Here is a 23099-nt window from a genome sequence, read left to right on the forward strand (position 1 = left end):
AAGAAGGAGTAACAATTTTTAATTTCTTTTGTTTAAGCACATATTTGGTTGTTTTACTTTTTTATTATATTTGCCTATAACTGGTTCACAAATTGATACTATTTAGATTAGAGTTATTAGATATATATGTGTGTGTGTGTGTATTTTTTTCAAAACAGGGTTTCTCCATGTAGCCTTGGCTGTCCTAGACTGGATATGGAAGACCAGGCTGGTCTTGAACTCAGAGTGATCTGTCTGCCTCTGGCCCCTAGAATACTGGGGTTTAAGGTGTAAGGCACATGCCTGGCTTATTTTCTCTAGAAATTTAAATTGGTCTTTATACCCCAGTGATTGGATACAATAAAAGAAAAGTTGGTTTATAGTTTTTAAAACTTCCTTTTGCATTTTTAGACAACCATTTCTCTAAAAATATTCTGTTTATATTTAGCTGTCTACATTTTTTAGTAAGAAAAATAATTTGGTTTTTGAGACAGGGTCTCATGTAGCCCAAGCTGCCAAGATGGCTTCTAATTCATTAGGTAGCCAAGGATAACCTTGAACCTCTGATCTTGAACTTGTCCTCATTTCCTGATTGCTGGTATTACTGGGGTATGCTATCATGCCTGAGTTACACAGCACTGGGGATCAAACACGGGGCTATGTGCATCCTTAGTGTGCAATGTACTGTTTTGTTCTTTTGAGGCTTAACTGTAGTCTATCCGGTCTCAAACTCATGGCAGTCTCTCAGCTCAGTATTGCACGTGCTGTGATTGCTGGCTTGAGCTACCATGCCTAACTAAGGAAAATAAATTTAAAATGGCTGCTATACAGTGGCTATGCTGATAGGGAGGTGCTTTAGAGATATTAGTAGTCTTCAGTATATTAAAGAGTTGCTTTTTATAAAATTGGTCTTATGGTTATAAAATTATTGTATTATTGATAGAGCTTGCTTCTTTGTGATTTCAATGTCAAACATCTTAAGAATTTGTGTTAGTAAATGAATTTAATTGCTAAATTAAATATATATATTTAAAAAATTTAAATGTGTTGGCAAACTAATAGCTATATTCAAATGAGGAGTTTGTAGAGCATTTTAGAATGAAATGGTCAGGGTAAACATCCAGAATATATAAAGATTTCAGTAAACTCAAAACTAAAGGAATAAGTAATCCAGTCTTTACATTGCTCGACGAACTGATCAGATAGCACTCAAAAAAGGTACAAATGGACAATAAATACATTTTTGAAGTGTTCAACACTTTTAGTGATTGGGGAAATGAAAATCAAAACTACACCGAGATTCCATCTCGCCCCAGTCAAGATGTCTATCATTAAGGAAACAAATAGAAACATATATTGGTGAAGCTGTGGGGTGGGGTGAATGGATGCTTACTGGATACTGTGGCTATGCCTGCAATTCTAGCATTTACGCAGCTGGAGCAGGTTGCGTGCTGTGAGTGTGAGGAGAGTGTGGGCTCTAGAGTAAGCCATTGCCTTAAGGAAAGGGAACTGTGTACACTGTTGGTAGGAATGGAAATTAGTTCAGCCACTATGGAAATCAGTATAGGGGTTCCTAATAAAACCCTTAAGATAGAACTACTATGTGTCCCAGATATATCATCCTTTAGGTATAAGGAATATAAATCAGCATAGCAAATATACCTGTACACCCATGTTTATTGCAGTGCTATTCATAACAGCACACTGTAGAGTCACACTGGTTACCCATCTACAAAGAAATGGTAAAGTATGATGTATATGCGTAGACGCATACAGATATACCATGGAGTTTACTATTCATAAAGAATGTAGTTGCATCATTTCCAGAAGAAGAATGGGTATACCTGGAAATCATGTTAAGTGACATCAGCCAAGTAAGAAAAACAAATTGCACCGATTTTCTTTTACATGCAGAACCAAAATTAAAGCAAAACAAAACATGGAAGCAGAAGGGGAACTATTTGGAAAGAGAGTGGGCACCGCACCAGACGATTAGGGGGACAAGGAATGGTAGTGGGATGAATATGACCAATGTACACTGTATACATGTATGAAAACATCATAGTGAAACCATTAGTTAATGTGGTTAACATATAGTAATAAAAGTCAATGGGAAGAAAGGCCAGCATAGGAACAGACTAAAGGGCTTTCGGTTTTATTGTTCAGTGTTGAGAGCTTTGCTCACGATAGGCAAGTGCTTTGCCACTGACCTATGTCTGTCCCCTGAAGCTTTAGAAGCTGGGGATCAAAGTTTTCATTTACTATTTGTTAGGATTACCTAGTGGAGGCTCGTTCTGGCTTATCCTTTGCCCTTTAAGTTTATCATCTTCTTTAATTGTCATGGAGTACAATTGAAGCGATGTCCTAAGGTTGTCTTTGAATTCTTTCCTTAACTCTGATAACACAGGGAATGATAGCTAGGAGAAAAATGTGTTCCTTATGCCATGAGAGGCAATTCTGAAAGATTGCTCAGGGCTAGCTAGGCACAGTGGTATATACCTGTAATCTCAATACTTCAAAGTAGAGGCAGGACTTTAGAGAGCTGGTGGCTAGCCTGGGCTATCTAGTGAGACACTATTTCAAAATGAATAATTTAAAAGACAAATGAACAAACAAAAAGTTTCCAGAGGGCCATTTTAGACAGATGCCTGTATAGCTTAATTTTTGTTTTTGTAGTGCTGAGGATAGATATAATGGAGGGACTCATGTGCCCTAGGCAGGCGCTCCATGGTTTAGCTCTATCCCCAGCCCCTTTGGGGCTACTTAAGTAATTAATTTAGTATTGAGTGTATGTGTATTGTGTGTGTTCCCGAGAGTATATGTATATGTGTGTGCATGTGTGTGAAGTCTTCTTTTATCCCTTTACACCTTAGTTTTCTGAGACAGAATCTCTCACTGAGCCTGGAGCTAGGTCACTAATGTCTAGACTGGGAAGATGGTGAGCTCCAGGATTTACCTGGCTCTTTCTCCCTATCGCTGGGATATCAGGCATGCCTATTATGTGCCTTGTCATGTAGGTGCTGCACACTGAAACTGGGCTCTTCATGCACTCTACCAACTGAGCCATCTCCCGGCTCCTGTATTTTTGAGTTTTGATAAAGGTCCTTGCTAAGTCCCCAAGGTTGGCCTTTAAACTCACTCTGTAGCCAGTAGTCCTTGAAGATGGGATGCATCAGCCTCTGGAGGATTTGTCACTATAAATTTGTGCCACCCAGACTTGGCTCAGATTAACATTTTGTTTTGATTTTCCTATGTAGCTCAAGGTGGCCTGTAGACCAAGTTGGCTTCCAACTAATGGTAATCCTTCTGCCCTAGCCTCCTGAGTACTGAAATTATTGTCGTGAGCCAGCACACCTTGTTGTAGCTTAACATTGTTTTAAAACTGGAAATCACATTGCTCCTTTAAAGACTGGACCGAGGCTGCCCCTTACTGTTTTCCAGGAAGCCCCTGGCCTTGGGTGTTCTTGTCTTGCAGTAGAAGCAGGGCTCCTTGACCTTTCTAAAGTCTATGAGCAGTGTAAGGGGCAAACAGGCAACATTACTTCAACTTTCTGCTTTGTTTTGATTAGAGTTTTGACTACTTTGTCTATATAAAGTTTGACAGACTGCTTTCCTAGGGAATGTAGGCACTTTCACTAATTCTGTTCCATTGCATTATCTTTCTAGATGTTTGAGCCATAGGTTCTCTATTCAAAATCTGACAGTATTTTTCTACTCTCTGTTTTTCTTTCTCTTAGTAAGCTTTAAAAAATCTTTTTCTTGGGGCTGGAGAAAAGTAAAGAGCACTAACTGCTTTTCTAGAGGACTCAGGCTCACAACTCTCCAGTTCCAGAGGAGCTGAAGCCTTCTTTTGGCTTCCACCTGTACCAGATACTCACATGGCACGCAGACATGCATACAAACAAAACACACACACACACACACACACACACACACACACACACACACACACACACACACTAACAATAAAATAAAATCTCCCTCAAATAATTTTTCTTTAAAAGATTTAAAAGTTTTTCCTTTATTTTATATATATGGGTGTTTTGCCTGCATGTCTGTTTGTCTGCCGCATGTGTGCCTGGAATCTGAGGCCAAAAAAGGGTGTCAGGCCCCCTGGAAGTAAAGTTAAGAGTATGTTTTGAGCTTTCATGTGGGTTTGGGGAATTGAACCCTAGTTCCCCAGAGGAAAAACCAGTGTTCTTAACCACTGAGCCACTTCTCTGGCCCCCAGTTTTTCTTTGCTATTCAGAATTTCATGCATGTATATGTAAATACATGACATATCTGTATTTTGATAGACGTGTACTCCAGTGTTTTTCAATAGAAATGATATCTTTTAAAATGTAAGCATTCTGTTTTTATGCCTCCTATTTGCAAATGCTCTCTGGTTTATTTCTATATTCATTTTTCATATCTGTCCGGGTTTATTGAGGGGGTGAACAGTATGTGACCCAGCAATGGAAGTTATGCTCTAGCGTATCAGTCTTACCTGATTTTCTAAGAATTCTAATAGAACCACTTCACCAAAGGAAGGGTGTGTCACCTTTTCTATCCTTCTTACCCTGCAATGGCCTGGTGGGGCTTCTTCATCAGTTAAATAGGGTAGCTGTTATTCTGGTCATAAATCTTAACGCCAACCAAAAACTAAAGTAGTGATTTTATTTTATAAGGTCTTTACTAAATTTGCTGTGCTTCCAATATGAAGGTCAAATAGAAGTGAGTTGTAAAGCTCCAAAGGAGAAGGGCTCTTTACAGAAAGAGATACGTTTTCATATTTTCTTCTTTATTAAAAATTAATTGCCACTTGACCTATAAGAAAATTTGAATATACTCTTTGAAGAAAATACATGTACAAAACCAGACTCTTCCAATTTCCATGAAGATTATAGGCCAGCTCAGGCCTTCACAGTTATTTTCAGCTGTTTTTTGAGAAAGATGGTGTCGCGTGTAGCCAGTTAGGAACAAATATTGCCAGAAAATTGTTAACTCTTTAATTCAGTAAGAGGATGTTAGAATGGAAGAAATGTATGTCTAAATGCCGGCTACCAGTTACTTAGAGGGACAAAGGCTGTGGTCATGATGTCTAAGAATCCCTCTGCCTTTCTCTGTCTACTAGTGACTGTTCTTGCCATCTTCCACGAGCTTCAAGTTGATGTTGAACTCTATGCTCTTCTCTTCGGTGAAAGTGTCCTCAATGATGCTGTTGCCATAGTGCTGTCCTCGTGAGTGCTGATTTTGTTTTTATACTCTTAATGCTGCATGCAAGGGGACGAGGTACTGAAAGTCAATTGTTGAAAAAAGTACATAGAAATAGTTGGAACAATGGCTCCTTTTTTCCTCACTTTGACAGGAACATATAATTTTATGGATAACTTGGAAAAATACATGGAAAAATGTCAGAGAAAATATATTCCCATTGTATAAAAATAATTCCTGTGAAAATTCCAGGGTAGTCTCTCCTATTGGTTTTTGTTTGTTTGTTTGTTTGTTTGTGATGCATCTATATAATAGTCATTTTAATGTCTGTAATTTTATTATATTTTAACATTATAACATGAAAACGTTTTTACTTAGGCATAAGTTTTGAATTCAAAGCCACATAAAAAGGTTTGTATAGAAATTCTGTTCCTACTCTAGTCCTCGTCTTCCTAGCTCCTTAGAGCTGTTTAATGAAAACTTTCTTTCATACTTTAGCATTCCTTCAAATCCAATCACAGATATGAATATACTTTTATTTGCTTCTCATTTCTGTTTTTGTTTTTAATTTTTAGCAGTTTTGGAGATTGAAGCTATAGACTTGTACATTCTAGGCAAGTGCCCTAACCCTGAGCTATGTCTCCAGCCACCCAACTCTTAATTTGAGATTATCTTACTATATGCATATATGAGAACATAGGTATATCCTGGCTATATTTTCCTATTAAAAGAGTTTCTTATTCTTTGCAGCTTTGCCATAGTCTCTGTGAACTGTCCTTCTTTTCTCTCACAGTCTCTATCTGCTGGCTATTTGAAGAACTTTCAGTCCTTTGCTATCCCAAAAGTAGTTGCAGTATTTAACCTAGAAATTGCTTCATTTGCACAGGCAGGGGTATATGGTTGAACAAACTCTCAGAAGTGACTGAGATTTGTGGTTGGGTTAAATGATACATGCAATGTCAGGTTTATTTAATACTGACAATTGCCAGTCAAAGGATTGTATCACTTTATACTTCAACCACCCCAATCTGAAAATCTCTCTTGCCAGTACTCTATTTGCCCAGCTTTACATTTTTGCCCACTTGATAACTGAGAAAATATACTGTAGCTTGAGTCATCATTCTCTTATTTACCATAATCATCTGAGGAACAGTTTTATCTTAGATGTGTTAAAGATACTTTTATTGAAGGTAATTGTTGAATGAGTAATGCCCTTATCTAATTATGGAAACTGCTATGCATGTTATTACAAGGCATTTTCAGGTGGAAGAGGTTCTGCACCCTGAGAAACTGACTCCTAACTAGGGCCTATGCAGTCATGTGGGAAGCCACCTTTACCTTATACTAGAACTTTCTACGAGCAGGAAGCAACAGCCCTTCACATTTTCTCATGACTTCAATTTTTCTCCCTAACTTCTACTTTGTTAGCCATGAAAGGCTTGTAGTCACAGGCTCTGCTTTGCACAGCCTGACTATCAACCACTGTTGCCTTGCTGCACAGTGAGAAATCACCCTTTCAGAGATGTAACACTAACCTCTTCAGTGAAGTGGAATGCGATATTTTAAAGGTCAAATCCCTTTTTGTGAATGCACTATGTGTAAGCATTGCTCCCTTCCCTGCTGTGTCTATTGCCAGAATTTTTTTATAACTAATATAAACCTAAATTAAGAAACAAAACCCAATGGCTATATGTAATATTGGTGTCAATGCTAAATATAACTTCAATGAAGGTAGGTGCAAAATAAAAACATACTATATGAATGGAGGAATAGATAGTGTAATTGTAATTTATATATTTCAGAAACATGAAACAATAAAGATTGAAACATTTAGTATATAAGTACACATGAAGCCCCCTACTCCCAGTCCTAAATGAAAAGAGTAAGGTGTAAAGGCAGTTACTTTTAACATTAGTTCCTTATCCTAGGCACCTATTTTGCTCTTTAATCATCTAACTGATAAGCATTCCTTTCTTGTTGTTCTAATGGGTGAAAAGAAAAAAATCTTTGTTCTGTTCTGGTCCTATCTTAAACTGTTGTTCACCATTCTTTACATATTCCATCAATAAAATAATCCATTTCCTGTAACTTTAGCATTGATATAGCAAAGGTATTTGAGCTTTTGTGGTGAAGAAATGTATTTAAAAGAAAGAGCTTTTCCATGGAGGATCTCACAAAGGGCTGCACTTCTAGAAAACAATTTGATTCCTTTCTGAATTCTCTTAGGGATGATTCATAGCCAGTACCTTTCTGAATATTTAGGAGTTGAGTTAACTCCTGCCATCTCTGCTGCAGCCTTCACAGAGGGTGTCATTTGTAACAAGGGAGCTGTTAGCTCTGGATCTGTCTTGGTGGAGCTGAACAAGTGAGTTCCTGGCCCAGTAGTGTTGCTTGTCCCTAGGAAGTTCCTAGATGATGGTCCTCAGCGGTGTATTGACAGTCATCCTGCATTCACCTTTGATGCAGTTCGAAGTGTGATAGATATACTCTCCTTGTATTGCATTCCCCTGCTTTGATAATTGTTCATAGTCTGTAAGGCAAATTTTGTGTCACAGGTATGGAGGGAATGCCTTTGTGAGAGAATTGTTTAGCAGCTAACAGATTAAGGCAACCCTTTAAAATGGATTCAGTTCCTTTTGGAGCTTGTTTCTGTTTCTGCTTGCTGGAAGCCAGTTCTTTCCTTCCACCATGTTGATTCCAAGAACTGAACCCAGGTCCTGAGGCTTGGCAGCAAGTGCCTTACCCACTGAGCCATCTTGTTGACCCCAAGGATACATTTTATAACTAAAATGTCTAGGCCAGTGAGAGGCATTGCCATGGTGCTCTCCAGAGAGTTGACCGGCACATAAAGAGTCGTAGATTCAGCAGTACTCTATTTCTACGGATGTGGCACACGGGACTAGGCGAAAATATAGAAAAGTCACAAAGATATTCTTCTATGCTACTGTAGAAACAAGTATTGGGAGCAGTGTGTAAAAATCCAGCTTATGTTGTAATTTTCATTTATTTGGTATAGGAATCAAAGCACAAGGCCTTTTGCATGTCTTTTTGTATGCTGGGCAAGTACTCTGTTATTGAACTTTGTCCCCTAGAAGCAACCTTTTTTTGGTTTTGATTTGGTTTGGTTTGGTTTGGTTTGGTTTTTTGAGACAGGATTTCTTTGTGTAGTCCTAGCTGTCCTGGACTCACTTTGTAGACCAGACTGGCCTCAAACTCACAAGAGATCTAAATGCCTTTGCCTCCCAGAGTACTGGGATCACAGGCATGCACCACTGTGCCCAGCTTAGAAGCAACTTCTAAAGTTTAACAATGGGCCAAATAAATTATGCTGCTGATACCACTTTGAATTCTCAAAATATCTTGGTTTTGTAATTCTTGTTTCATTTCTCATTGAAGAAGACAGAATTCAAAACCATGGGCTTGGTATATAGCACAGTTTATAGAGTGCTTGCCTAGCATTCAGGAAGCTCTGTGCTTAATCCCCAGTACTGCATTAGAACCAAGCACTTGGCTGGTACAGACAGAAAGATCTACTGATCAAGCTACACAGGGAGTTCAAAACCAGCCTAGACTACTTATGGAACTATGACTCATAAAGAATTCAAAACAACATGCATGTAACAAAAAGAGAAAATAAATACAGACAGATAATAAGACACATCTGTTAGGGCAGTAGATAATGGGGTGATTTTTCTCTTGAGCCATATGTTGCATTGGTATTAGGAGTTTTAAAGAAGTGTTCATGTAAATATTTATGCCACAAGATAGCCTGTTTCCTGATATGGAAAGATGAGTCAAGATTTCAGCCCCGAGGCCAGCATTTGCCTAAAACAGAAGACACACACTCATCATCATGCCTTCTATGTAGTCTTCATTTAGTGATTCAAGACTATAATAATGATTGTTGTGACACTGGAATTCAGACTGATCCAAAGAGAGCAACCTCAGGAAGCAAAGCATACACATTTTGCTTCATTCAATATTTTCTAAAAACTATTATCAAGAGGATGAAGGTTGCGAGCTTTACTTCCTACAGAATAGAGTTTAATGATACATAGCACAGTCATATCACACTTACAATAGTGTGACTTCTTGTGTGCATGTGAACTTATCATACTATTAAAGGCCATTCCATGTTTGTCAAAGCAATCCATATCTTAGTTCCAAAGTGATCTTGTTACTTTGAGCATTTAAACACAAAATGTGTAAAAATTTCAATTCAGATTGAGTGTCAAAAATTTGTAATGCTATTACTAGAAATTGGTGTTGTGCTTTTAATAAAACAGATACTAATTAGGAAATCATACTGTGGTCTTAAATTCTAACAGATTAACCTGGGAAATATGAAAACAACTTGTTATATATGGTATAGGTAGCGCGTTTTAGCCTTGAACCAGAAAAAAGTTGTCATAAGCTCAGGGTGAAATCATTGTTCTTAGGAATGTGCTTTGCTGCCTTTTCTTTGACATGCCTCTGGTAATGTGATTGAGCCTGTACTTTTCATGAAGCTGGTACCTTAATTAACTGAGAAGAGAATTGATTTGGTAGCAGTAAACACTGGTGGCAGCGACTGCTGGCAAGAGTGGTTTTCTTGGCCATTTCTGTTTCCTGAGGTGACTGTTATAAAAGAAGCTTTTTCAGATCAGATTTGGACTTGAGTTCAAGACAAGAGAGAGTCCCTTTTAGTTGCCTGGCTTGGCTTGGTCCAGATGAACTCTTTCTGAAGTGGAGGGTGGAGGATCGAGCCGAGACTGCCCAGAGTATTCCAGACTGGATCTTAATTCCCTGGAAGGCCTTTTGAGCCCCTTTGCCTGAAGAAGTCTGTTTCAGTGGATAAATACATATTGGGCATTTGGCCACTCTGGCACTTTAAAACTTGGAAAGATCCTTCATTTTCTCATAAGAGGAACCAAATGCAATGAGGCTGAGAGTAATCTGTCTTTTTGTAGCTCAATAGTGGCATACCAACCAGCTGGAGACAACAGCCACACCTTTGATGTCACAGCCATGTTCAAATCTATTGGAATCTTCCTTGGGATCTTCAGTGGATCTTTTGCAATGGGTGCTGCTACAGGAGTGGTGACAGCTTTAATATCCTTTTATTATATTTATTTTCTCTTATTAACCTACTGAGGTAGTTTAATGAGGCATGGCTTTTCCTAGTTCCATGAGTACAGTTGTTTTTTATAGTTATTAACCTTTTAACCAAGAAGTTGTTCTGAAAATATGAAACAGAAATCTTTGTTAATGTATCACTTAATGAATTGCATTATTTTGCATAGGCTCAGTGTATTTCAGGCTGGCCTTCAGTTTGCTCTGGAGCTGAGGATGCCTGGGAAGTTCTGATTCTCTTGTGTCTTCCTCCCAAGTGCTGGGAATATAGGCACATACCACCATACCCAGTTTAGGTAGGCTTAAACTGAGGGCTTTGTGCATGCCAGGTCAGCATTCTGCTAACTGATCTGTAGCCCCAACTCTCAACTCCTCTTTTTGTTTTTAATCATATGTGAGATATATATATATATATATATATATATATATATATATATATATATATATATATATATATATATATATATTACTGTTTTGTTTGTTTGTATGTCTGTGCACTGTATACATGCAGGTTCCTGTAGAGGCCAGAAGAGGATGGTGGATCCCTTGCAATTGGAGTTAAAAGACAGTTATTAGCCCCTGCAGGTGGGGGTCCTGGCATCTGCACCAGGTCCTCTGAAAGGGAAGCCAGTGTTGTTAACCACTGAGTGATCTCTTTAGTTCCTATTCCCTTTCTTGAGATTAGATTTTATTATGGTAGCCAAGGACGCCCTCAAATTCATGATCTTCCTGCTTTAGCCTACCGAGTGCTAGAATTGCTGTCATGTACCACAATGCTAAAGTGCCCCAAAACTGTCACTATAAGAGTCTGTCTAAGCTGGACGCAGTGGCACACGCCTTTATTCCCAGCACTTGGAGAGGCAGAGGCAGGTGGATCTTTGTGACCAGCCTGGTCTACAGGGTGAGTTTGAGGACAGCCAAGGCTACACAGAGAAACTGTCTCAGGAAAAAAATAGTCTGACACTATCTCTTTGAGGATGAATTTTGAAGTTATAGATTGATTTGGCGGGAAGCAAATAGGCTCCCCACAGTCTCTGGGTATTTATGCTGCTACTCATGTCTGTCACCCTTCTCTCCTTGTTTAATAGAACAAACCAAAAATGTATGGTTCCTGGGTGAGGACACATATGTGTTCATCTTATCTCTCTCAATTGCAAATTTTGTTCACCAAAACTCAGGTTGTAGCCCTGATGCTGTCACTAGCTAGCCACAAAAAATACAGGGCAAATGATTCTTATATTCATTTGAGAGGCAATTACTGATTGCCTACTATTTGCCAGATGCTATGTTCTAGGAATCAAAGATGAAACAAACATGGCCCCTGCCTTGCATACACAAATATTATAGTGATTTTGATATTTGAACTCTGCATCTCAGTGTAGGAGAGTGGAGGCTTGGGAAAATTGAGAGCTGGATGATCCCCAGAGTTTCTAGCTATGAAACATTTTTAAGTTTGTTTTAAATTTATGTGTATGTGTGATTATATGGCACATGTGTGCAGTTGTCTACAGAAGCCAACAGAGGACGCTGAATCCCCTAGAGGTGGAGTTACAAGCTGATGTAAGGCACCAACTGAGGTCCTTTGGAAGAATATCTAGTGCCCTTAACCACTGAGCCATTTCTCCCACTTCATCCCCTTAATCTTTTAAGACACTTTTATGTAAAACATATGTGTGAGTCTTTCTGAATCCTCTTGGTTTGCTATCCTCCAGTTTTATGCTGGAAGAGACTACATTCATGGCTTTTTAATAGGTGAATTGAGGCGTAAAGGGCAGTAAATGGGTTTTGAAGAGAGCCAGTACAGGCTGTTTCTCTTCTCTGGTACAAGGCCCCCAGGGCTAGGAAGTGTATTTTGTTTATTACTTGTTGTGGTGCTAGTTCATGAATTGACTCTAGATTCTAGCCATAGATTTATTACAGCTTGGCACAGGCTCTTCTGCTGTCAGCCACGTCTACTTTTTTAGATTAGTATAAGGGAGTGAAGTGCCTCAGTTTCTTCATCATGGGATGAATGCTTTATATTGCGTATGAGTTAGAAGATGAAATCAATATGACACTCCATGGAAATTACATGGTTTTATGGATGCAAATTGTTGTAATTATGGAAACTGCCTTGCTTTGGGCCACAAGTTCATAGAGTTTTGGCACTGTTGTGTCTCAGTATGCTGCTCTTGACTCTGTCTTTTATTATTTGCTTTCTTGCAGGGTATGCCATAGTGATAAATCAATAGGAACACCTAATTTGTGAGGTTTCTCTCCCTGATAAGGGGGCAGTGCCATAAGATTTCATTCTAAGCATTTCTTACCATTGGTGCCTTTCATGTTAGATAGAGAGCCCTTCCCTACCTGCCACCACTACCTTGGATTGACTGTTATTCTCTAGTCATAGCTGTGTATTATTATGAGATCTTGTTACCAAGCTTAACAGTCTTACGTGACAAAGTTCACCAAGTTGCGGGAATTCCAGTTGCTGGAGACAGGTCTGTTCTTCTTGATGTCCTGGAGCACCTTCCTTTTGGCCGAAGCATGGGGTTTCACAGGTGGGTGACTTGCTTTGCATTGTAAGCCCCTATAAGGAATGTCTTAGCCACTTTCCCAAGTGAACCAACTCCTTTAGGGTTTGGACATACTTGATATGGTTGGACCTCAGAGTGGAGGTTCAAATGTAAAAAAGATTCCAAATCAAAGCAATTGGCTACTTCCAAAAAATAAGTTAAAAAGAAAAATTAAAATGTCAACACTATGCATGGAATCTACTTTCGTAAAAGAAAAGGCTTAGTATATACTTTTGGAGCCCTCCTTTTCTGTGAACTGGATTTTCTGTCTTTGCAGGTGTCGTTGCAGTATTGTTTTGTGGCATCACACAGGCACATTATACGTACAATAATTTGTCCACAGAGTCTCAGCATAGGACGAAACAGGTATGGGCAACTTTAGAATCGGTGTATAAAATGTTTCTTTGCTTAGCAAAACAAAAGGTTTTTTTCAACTTAAATATGTGATCATTTCAAGGTGTGATGTCTTCTTTTTCTTTGACTCTAGAAATGGGTGAGGCTGGCAGGTTGTAGGTAGCAGCTCCTAGGGTAGCAGTCAGTTAGCAGAGTAGCCAGACACTGTTACTATTGGGCTTCCAATACCTAGTCAGTTGGCCTCCTCTTCTCTTAGTGTCTTCCCTAACCCAGTGGCTTCAAGAAGGAACGATTTGAAGGCACACTCCAACTTGATCAGGTTTTCTCCTGTACAGTGTAGAAAAGGTTACTTTTGTTTTTGTTGTTGTTTTTATTTTTATTGAGACAGTGTTTCTTTGTGTAGCCTTGCCTGTTCCTAGAACTTGCTTTGTAGACCAGGCTGACCTTGAACTCACAGAGATCCACCTGCCTCTGCCTTCTGAGTGCTGGGATTATAGGTGAGGCATGCACCACTGCCTGGCGAAAAGGTTAATTTCTCATCTGGATCTGCTGAGCTACATGTGTACTAAGCTTCCTCCAGTCTTCATTCAGGCCCTGAAATAAATACTGTTGCTTTCAGGAGCCTCAGGGGACGGTCATTGACTGGGCACTGCATGAGCAGGCTGTCTGAAAATGAAGGCGTGAGGCATTAGGCACATGCCTCTCCAGTCCTTAGGAGATATAGAAGGCACGTTAGCAAACAAAATGTAATGTCTGCAATAGCAGCATGTGCATACTTGATGACTGTAATGAGACCTAGGAACTTCCAAATTTGTAGAAGGCTAGAAAACGTGAGTTGAATCTAGAAAAGATCAATGCTAAAGTAAAAAGCCCTCCCTCCCCTCCCCCCTTGTCCTGGAGCTACAGAGGTAGTGTACATGGTTTCCCTAACACTTCAAAGGAAATTAGGCTCCCCCTCCAGAACATTTACATGGAGGTTACAAATCCCTTTTGTCAAATAATTTAGCATACTGAGTTTAGAGAAGAAAAATAGCCCGGGGTTTGGTCTTTTTTAGGTAGCAAGATAGAGTGTAAAAGCAGCAAGCAAGACCTTCCAGCCTTGTTGGTGATATGAAGATATGAAGCCTGTGTACAGAACACATACACACACACACACACACACACACACACACACACACACACAGAGAGAGAGAGAGAGAGAGAGAGAGAGAGAGAGAGAGAGAGAGAGAGAGAGAGAGAGAGCCTATGACTGCTTTTGCACTAAACTGGACAAGGTGAGTTGTGACAGAGACCTCATGCTTGCAAAGCCTCAGATATTTACTCTCTGGCACCTATTGGGTTTTGATAGCCCCTGTGTTCAGATAGAGCTGAAAGATAGGTCCAGATCCACTGTGGCTCTCACCTCTGATTTTGTTGTCTTGTGGCTATGTCATCAGGAAGAAGTTAGAGAAGTTCTCTTTGTTTCAGTTTTGTTCTCTTAAAATGAAGATATAATAGTACTTTTGTCCTGAGTCATAGTGTGCATGGAATCTTTATTTAGTACAATAATCAGGCCCATAGTAAGAAAGAAAGAAACTTCACTTATTGCCATTAAACAAATAGGAATAAGAACATATTAAGTCATTCATAGAAAAATATATGCTTATTTTAATGCTTGTTGTTATTTTTGGTGATAAGCCAGTTCTGCTTTTTTGTTTAATTTTGGGGATAGAATCAGGGCCTCTTATTTGGTGGGCAAGTGCCCTACCACTGAGCTATAGCCTCGGACCCTGCAACTCTGCTTTAAAAACATTTTAATTCTGCTCTTGAAAAGAGTAAATAAGCCAGGTTTGTGGTATATACATATAATAAAAATACTTGGGGACCGGGGAGATGCCATGCAAGTGTGAGGACCTGAGTTCAGATCTCCAGAATGCATGTGTAAATTGGATGCATAGCATGAGTGTCTGTAATCCCAGTGTTCCTAACAGAAGATGGGAAGGGGAGACAAGAAAATCCCCAGCTAGCCTGCTGTCCACAGCAAAACCTCAGCAGAGAGGCCCTGTCTCAGAGCAGCTGGAAGGCAAGGACTAACGCCTGAGACTGCTCTCTGAGCTCCCCATGCATGCTGCAACACATGTGCCTACATTCATATATAAACACATGAACAGATGTACTTAAGGGATTGGAAGCAGGACACTCTGGAGTTCATGGCCACCCTATACTACATAGTAAGAGTCTGTTCCAAGATTTTTCTCTAAACAACATCAAAAACTAAAACAGAGCTAACTAGCCTAAAGCCATAGAGCTAGCAAATAGGGAAGGAATGGTTTGAGCCTAGGCATTCTGACTCCCGAGCTCAGGTTTGTTCGTTCTTTCTTTCTCTCTTTCTTTCTCTCTTTCTTTCTCTCCTTCTTTCTTTCTTTCTTTCTTTCTTTCTTTCTTTCTTTCTTTCTTTCTTTCTTTCTTTCTTTCTTTCTTATTGTTGTGGGCCAGATGACTCTGGGGAAAGGTAGAGGAAAGGTAGAGTTTTGGGAGGGCCTTCACTTTATTGGGAACGTCTTGTACATTTGTTATAGAAACAATGATGTGAATAGGTGGGCCTTGACAGGCATCAGGGGAGGGTGCTGAGTATATACTATCATAGAGAAGCCCTACAATGACAAGCAAAACCTAGGGAAAAAGTAAAAATGACAACAGCAGTGATTCCACAATGGTTGTGCAGTATCCTCTGCCAGGGCAAAAGAAGTCGAACTGTGTTTTGTAGCTTAGAGAAGGAAAGTCTCTTAAAACTCCTTTTAAGAGAGAGTCACTGGGTGGATGAGAAATGGGCACAAAGGGCTTATTTACCATTTAGGTTTGAGACTATGTATAGGAAGTGATGAAAGCGAGGCCAGGGCATTCAAGAGACATTGGATTTGGGGGGAAAAGAGTAATTAATGATGGGAACTGCGAGGGGAGCTAATGGGGGATGTGGGAATGCCGTCTCTGCATGTGCACCCCTACTTACTGGAGCCTTTTACATTTCATTTCAGCTGTTTGAGCTTCTCAATTTCCTAGCGGAGAATTTCATCTTCTCCTACATGGGGCTGACGCTGTTCACCTTCCAGAATCATGTCTTTAACCCAACGTTTGTTGTAGGAGCATTTGTATCCTTTATCATGTGTCTGCTGTGGAAACTGTTTGAATTGAGAGCCTCATGTGGTCTTATGACTGAGAAAACAAGTAAGGTTATCAACTGTTTCCCCCAATTCCATTCTCATCTTTTTCTCTGCTCTATTTTTGTTTGAAATTTATTGCACAGAAATGTTGGCAGAATGGAAAAGTCTCCTCCTACTCTGCCAACCTCAAAGGTATTTGTTCTTAGCTAGGCCTAGTGCCATGTAGCTGTCATCCCTGTGAAGGTGAGAAGACTGAAGTATGATGCCATCTTCACCTACCCTGACTCAAAAGTAAATTTGAAAATGGAGCAGGGGAGCCGGGTGTGGTGGCCTGTAATCCCAGCACTCGGGAGGCAGAGGCAGGCGGATCTCTGTGAGTTCGAGGCCAGCCTCGAGTCCAGGACACCCAGGGCTACACAGAGAAACCCTGTCTCAAAAAACAAAAACAAAAAAAGAAAGAAAGAAAATGGAGCATTGGAGTAGCTTCGGGCAAGCTGCTTGCCTAGGGGAACGCTCTAACTTCTGTCTCTACCACAGCACAACAGAAGGAACAGAAACTACCCTGTTGCAAAGAGAGACAGAAAGACAGAGAGAGAGAGAGAGAGAGAGAGAGAGAGAGAGAGAGAGAGAGAGAGAGAGAGAGAGAGAGAGGCGCAGACAGAGAGAGACAGACAGAGAGAGACAGACTAGGGGTGGGGGATGCTTGGATATGGGAACAGCTACAATATATGGCACAGGGCAATGTGTTGAAGGTTGAATAAGGCCTCTTCTTTCCCATCATTTTCTCTGTTTCATATAAATGAGCACTTTTACCATTCAAGCCAAGTTGAGGGGCCAATAAGAAAGCTCTGACAATAAAGATGCTTGTTACCATGGCTGACAATCTTAGTTTATTCTTTGGAATCCAAGTGGTGGAAGTTGAGAGTTGTCTCCTGCAAGTTGGCTTCTGACCTCCACACTTGCATTGTGGCATGAATAAATAAATGCTGTAAAGTAAATAAATAAAAAGTAAGAAAGTGAGGTTCCTAGCTGATGGCTTCTATTTTCCTAAAGTAGGAAGTGATCTTGCCTGCTGAGAGCAGACTAGTGAAGTGCACACATTACTTGTTGTGTAAGCAATGATCTGGAAGCTTCCATTCTTTACCTTGTGTGGTATATAGGGGTTAAGAACCCTGGGATGTCTTAGCTGGGTGACTCAGGAGGCTGTGGTGACATGGCTTGCTGGTAGACTTACCTGGATCTGAGACGTATCATGGTGCTGAGGGCTTACCTGCATCAGCGGAATATACCAACCTCATTCACACAGGTGTCCACATAAAGGACCATCCTTCTGCAGGACCTGTCCATCGGAGAGGTTGCATGTGGATTCCCCAGAGTGAGTGAGCTGAAAGAGTACAAGAATGGAAGCCAAGGTGCCTTTTATAGACTAATGTTAGAGGTGACATCTTGTCATCTCTGCAGTATTTTTCTGGACTTACAGACCATATAGTGTGGATACTATATACCAGGCATTAGGGACCATCTTGAAGGCTGGATTGCACAGATAGGAATTTGGTGGAAGGTAGAAAGAAAGTTCATGAAAAAGTCACAGAAAGTTGGGAGTTGACCAAAGAATTACAATACAATTGCCCAGTATTAAATGGGGACCCATTTGACTTTGAGGAGTAGGTACTTGCAAGATACCAGTCTTCCATGCAGTATGGCTTTGTCCAGGAAGACTTAAGAGTAAGCTCAGAAAGAAAGAAGCACTGGGTCCATTGAGCTTTGTGGTTTTGTTGGGGAGCAGGATGGAAATGGAAAAGAGCCAAGCAGGTATAGGCTGCGGGTAGAGTGTCTTGGCCACACGGAGAAGACATGAAGTGAAGAAAGAAGGGGACTGGCCATCAGAGGCAAGCCTAGAACAATCTTTGGACGAAGAGCCTGGGGAGCTGGACCAATCACAGCCCGATAGTTGAACTTGAGATTGCTGACAGGGAAATGAACGCTTAGATAAGTGATTTTCAAAATAAGCCCTAAAACACTTCAGAATCCAGATCTGACAAAGAGAGCAGTAAGTTTTTTAAAAACATTAAAAACATACAAGATCCATAGCCAGGTACGGTGGCGCACGCCTGTAATCCCAGCACTCAGGGAGGCAGAGGCAGGTGGATCCCTGTGAGTTTGAGGCCAGCCTAGACTACAAAGTGAGTCCAGGACAGCCAAGGGTACACAGAGAAACCCTGTCTCAAAAAAGCAAAACACCAAAACCAAAAATCAAGATCTCTGTTAGAAAGTGAGATCTTACTGAAATGCAAAACAACAAAGCCCTGTCAAGGAAGAGTTCAGTAGCTTCAGAGCTCATCATTATTTGAATTTTGCTTCATCTACAGCAGTTAATCTAGAAATAAGGTTAAATAGTCATGAGGTTTCTGAGTCTGTTAGGATTTGAAATTCTCAATAAAGAATCTATGAAAATGATTCTTAACAGTTCAAAGTTGTCTAGTCTCTGGTAGTCTGGGTTACGTGACAATGACTAAAGTGAATCCAGATTTAAATGCGTTCAAGAAAATGGGAGTTTGTTTCTTATGTCAAAGTCAGAGCTTATGTGGACACAGGCAGCGCTGCTGCTTGCTGCTCTCCTTGGGAAGTTGCCTGCATTCTTGTGGTACGTGATGTCTGACTCTTGTGCCTCCTGATTACCTTTACGGACACTGTCCAGAAATGTACATACCACTTGTATGTAACAACACCAGTACCACCTACCTGCAGGGGAAGCTAGGGGTCATATTCCCTATGTGGGTGGCTGTGTGCTCAGAAGTTGGAGCTAAAAAGGAAGCAGGCCTTGTACTTAAAAGAAAATACTAGGAATGGATTTGTGAAAACTAGTAAGTGTTGCCACATGGCCTCTCATGCCTTGTTCTTTCTTTCCTTCTTTCTTTCTTTCTTTCTTTCTTTCTTTCTTTCTTTCTTTCAGATAGAGTTTCTTTGTGTAGCTTTGGCTGTACCTTTTCTTTCTTTCTTTTTTTAAGTTTATTTGGTTTTTCAAGACAGAATCTCTCTGTGTAGCCTTAGCTGTCCTGGACTCACTTTGTAGACCAGGCTGGTCTCGAACTCACAGCGATCTACCTGCCTCTGCCTCCCAAGTGCTGGGATTAAAGGCATGCACCACCACCGCCCGGCTTTTTATTTTTAAGATTTATTTATTTATTATTATGTATACAGTGCTCTGCCTGCATGCACACCTGCAGGCCAGAAGAGTGCACCAGATCTCATTATAGATGGTTGTGAGCCGCCATGTGGTTGCTGGGGATTAAACTCAGGACCTCTGGAAGAGCAGTCAGTGCTCTTAACCACTGAGCCATCTCTCCAGCCCCCTTTTCTTTCTTTTTAAATGGAATTTATTTCAAAGAAATATGTCATTTTGTATATTTTATATTTATAAAAAGAGTACCTGGCCGGACACAGTGGCACATGCCTATAATCCCAGCACTCGGGAGGCAGAGACAGGTGGATCGCTGTGAGTTCGAGGCCAGCCTGGACTATAAAGCAAGTCTACGACAGCCAAGGCTACACAGAGAAACTCTGTCTCAGAAAAACCCCAAAAAACCAAACAAACAAACAAAACAAAAATAAATAAAAATAATGAAGGAAGTACAGAAAGCTTTCCTACACCTCCCAGTTCCTTTGCCCCTGCTAATCCTTCACATTCGTCATGAGGAACCCTGAGCCTGCAGTGATGCACTAAATAACTTCATGCTTTTCTTGTGGCTTTCCTCTAGTGTGCTGTGCTATATCAACCCACCCAGGGCAGTGCGCTCCATTTCCTTTGTAGGATTCTTTGGGTTCCATTTGACTGACATTTTCTCAGTTGTTCCTTACTTTTAATGATCCCTGAAACATTTGAGGGCACTGACCAGGCATTTTGTAGACTGTTTCCAATTGGAATTTGTCTGATGTATTCCCCGGGACTACAGTGGATTACATGTATTCTTTTGGAAGAATACTAGGTTATCATATCATGTCACAGGCTAGTCTTAGTCACATGGCTGACAAGTTTCCCCATTGCAAAATGACTCATGTTTTTCTTCCTTCCTTCCTTCCTTCCTTCCTTCCTTCCTTCCTTCCTTCGTCCTTTCCTTTTTCCTTTATTTCTATACTTCAGCTGCTGTTTATTGGCATTCAGGTGGCACTAGAGCAACAGGCCTGGGGATGCTGCAGAATAGAAGGTAGAGAGTGGAGTGCACAGGCAGGAGTTGGGGAGGCCAAAGTTGTTGGGAAAGCAAGTCAAGGCCAGGGCCGAAGGTTACCTGAACTCCTGGGTCTCAATGCCCTCAAGCTCTGAACTCTTGCTATATCTCCTGACTCCAGACCAGGGCTGAGAGTTCTCTGGCCAGCATTCTACTGGAGCAAAGTACACAGAGATGTGTCTGCCCTTTTCTGATAAAGTCAGAGGGTCTCCACTCGTGCATTCCTCCTTCACTCTGGGCTCTAATTCTCCCTGTTGTCTTAGCCCACCAGCGCCACACTGTGGCCCAGAATCAGCACTACAAGCATTGCTTGCCTAGTGGATGGGATCCGGCCCAGAGGGCCATCAAGGCTCAGGCACTACACATGTGCTGTTGGTGAAGCCAGAGTGAGGGGACCACCCGGTTAGTACAATGACCACATCTCTCTTCTTGAAGACACCTGGAGCCTTGCCAACATTCGTGGCTAAATTCAGATGAAGGTCAACATCCTCAGCCCCAGGCATCCTCCACGGACGGCATCCTTACACAGCACAGGGAAGATGCTGCGGTACAGATGGGCCTGGCAAATTGTCTGGGGATTGCATGTCACAGGAATGATGGGAGCATGAGGGAAGTACCTAGGCACTTGGTGAGCACTCCTGCCACATTTGGTGAGCACAATAACGGCTCTACTGCAGCACTTCAAGGAGGCCTCTATGGTGCCCATGCTGCAGCTTCTGTGGGGTTGCTGGTAATGAGTGCCAGCTGCGGAGTGGTAGATGGCAGCCTCTGCCTCACGGGCAATGTGGTGCTGCATGCACACAGCCTCCAGAGGGTAATCCCCTTTGGCTGTTTTCTCCTTACAGTGTGATGCTCCATCTAGGACTGCATCTGCCACGCCACTGGCCTCAGCACCAGGGGGAAGTGATTTCCTGAGCCTGTTCTCTAGCATCTATACGGCACAGATGACAGACTTTCCAGATGGATTGCATCATCCGTCATTATAGTCATCATCTCCTGAGCCAGGAAGACCTCTGCAGGAATCTCAATGCCTAGGTCACCACGAGCCACCTCGATCCGGTCCCTGGCCTCCAAAATCTCATCAAACCTGCAGGCACCTTCATGGTTCTCGATTGTGCTGCTGATCTTGATATTCTTGCCCTTCTCTCCCAGGACCTTCCTAACCTCACACACATCGGCTGCCTTGCGGATGAAAGACGCAAACACCATGTCTACATCCTGCTCCGCTCCAAACTTCAGATCCTGGATGTCCCTTTCTGACACAGCAGGGAGGTCCATAGCAGCTCTGGAGATGTTCACCCACTTCTTGCTGCCCAAGGAGCCACCATTCTCCATCTCTGTCACCAAGGAGTCAGCACCGTTCTCTTTCACCTGCAGTGAAATGAGCCTGCCATCCACGACCGTGCTGCCCACCTCCACCACCTTGTAGATGTTCTTACAGTCCAGCCGCAGGATGTTCTCATCACACCTCTCCACGTATACGTTGTCAAGGGTGATCTTCAGAATGGCTCCCTTCTTCAGCTCTACTTCTGCAGTGCCGCTGCCCACAGGTCCCTTTGTGTTCAGTGCCACCGCAACAGGCCAGTAGAGGATGGGATCAGATGCCAAGCTGTCTCTGGCTGCTCGTAGGTTCTAGATGATCTCTGTATGGTACTCATGGGATCCATGAGAGAAATTCAGATGAGCCACATTCATTCCAGACTTAGTCATCTTCAGCATATCCACAGATTGGGAAGCGGGACCAATGGTACAAATAATGCCAATGTTGTGGGTGTGATGGGTACAGAGTGAAGGTACAGGCAGTACACGTGTCCAGTAAGGTGTTGGCCATGGCTGTATGGAGCGGCTAGGTCTGAACGAAGGCAGTCCTTGCTTCATCCACTGTGTGTCGTTGGCATGATTCCTGAGGTCCTCAGGCATACTCCAGATCTTCCTGCGGTACCTGAATTGGACATCTGCAGAGTCAGGAAGCATCACTTCTGTGCCTCGTGTTTTTCTATCCTTCCTTACTTAGAAAAAGAGCCACTCATACAGTCTATATTTGGGGAGTATGTAGTTAGGTTTTATCTTCCCTGGGACTTAATTTTTACAAAATTGCTTGTAGTTCTTTACATAGGAGACTTATCTCCCTAACTTGATGTTTGGTTCACCTGTTTATTTATAGCATTATTTATATATTATTTATATGAACAATAGGAATTATTTTATACATCGGATTATTTACATTTTTAAAAGTCTTGTTGTTCAAACTGTCCCAGCTTTAGCCATTAGGAGCTTGTTCCGTAGCTCCCCGCTTCCATTTGGCATGCCTTGTCATTGTGGTTTGGGCATTTTTTTTTTAACACTTCCTTACTTTCTGGAACTATAAAAGGCTTCTGCTCCTCTTGTGCATTTTCTCCTTTAGCCCAAGAACTGTCCATTTCTCCGAGGAGCTCTGGCTCTTTTTATTGGGAAAACTGGTTTAGGAAACCAAGATTTGGGCTTTGTGTGTGCTTAGGACACCAAATGTTCTCTCCACATATATAATAAGTCATATC

At 41.4% G+C, this 23099-nt stretch overlaps 1 protein-coding gene and 1 pseudogene across 1 annotated transcript in view; one reads left to right on the plus strand and one right to left on the minus strand.

The window, feature by feature from the left end:
* Positions 1 to 23099, plus strand: part of Slc9a6 (solute carrier family 9 member A6) — a 57662-nt gene that overhangs the window by 13145 nt on the left and 21418 nt on the right. Inside the window, exons 6-10 of the mRNA XM_051142275.1 lie at positions 5096 to 5201; positions 10125 to 10271; positions 12727 to 12827; positions 13120 to 13208; positions 16211 to 16324. Coding sequence (XP_050998232.1) covers positions 5096 to 5201; positions 10125 to 10271; positions 12727 to 12827; positions 13120 to 13208; positions 16211 to 16324 — 557 coding nt within the window. The remainder of the gene's footprint in view (positions 1 to 5095; positions 5202 to 10124; positions 10272 to 12726; positions 12828 to 13119; positions 13209 to 16210; positions 16325 to 23099) is intronic.
* On the minus strand, positions 20907 to 22982 carry LOC127184629 (pyruvate kinase PKM-like; annotated as a pseudogene).

Source organism: Acomys russatus, chromosome X (assembly GCF_903995435.1).
Source record: "Acomys russatus chromosome X, mAcoRus1.1, whole genome shotgun sequence".
NCBI classification, from domain to species: domain Eukaryota; kingdom Metazoa; phylum Chordata; class Mammalia; order Rodentia; family Muridae; genus Acomys; species Acomys russatus.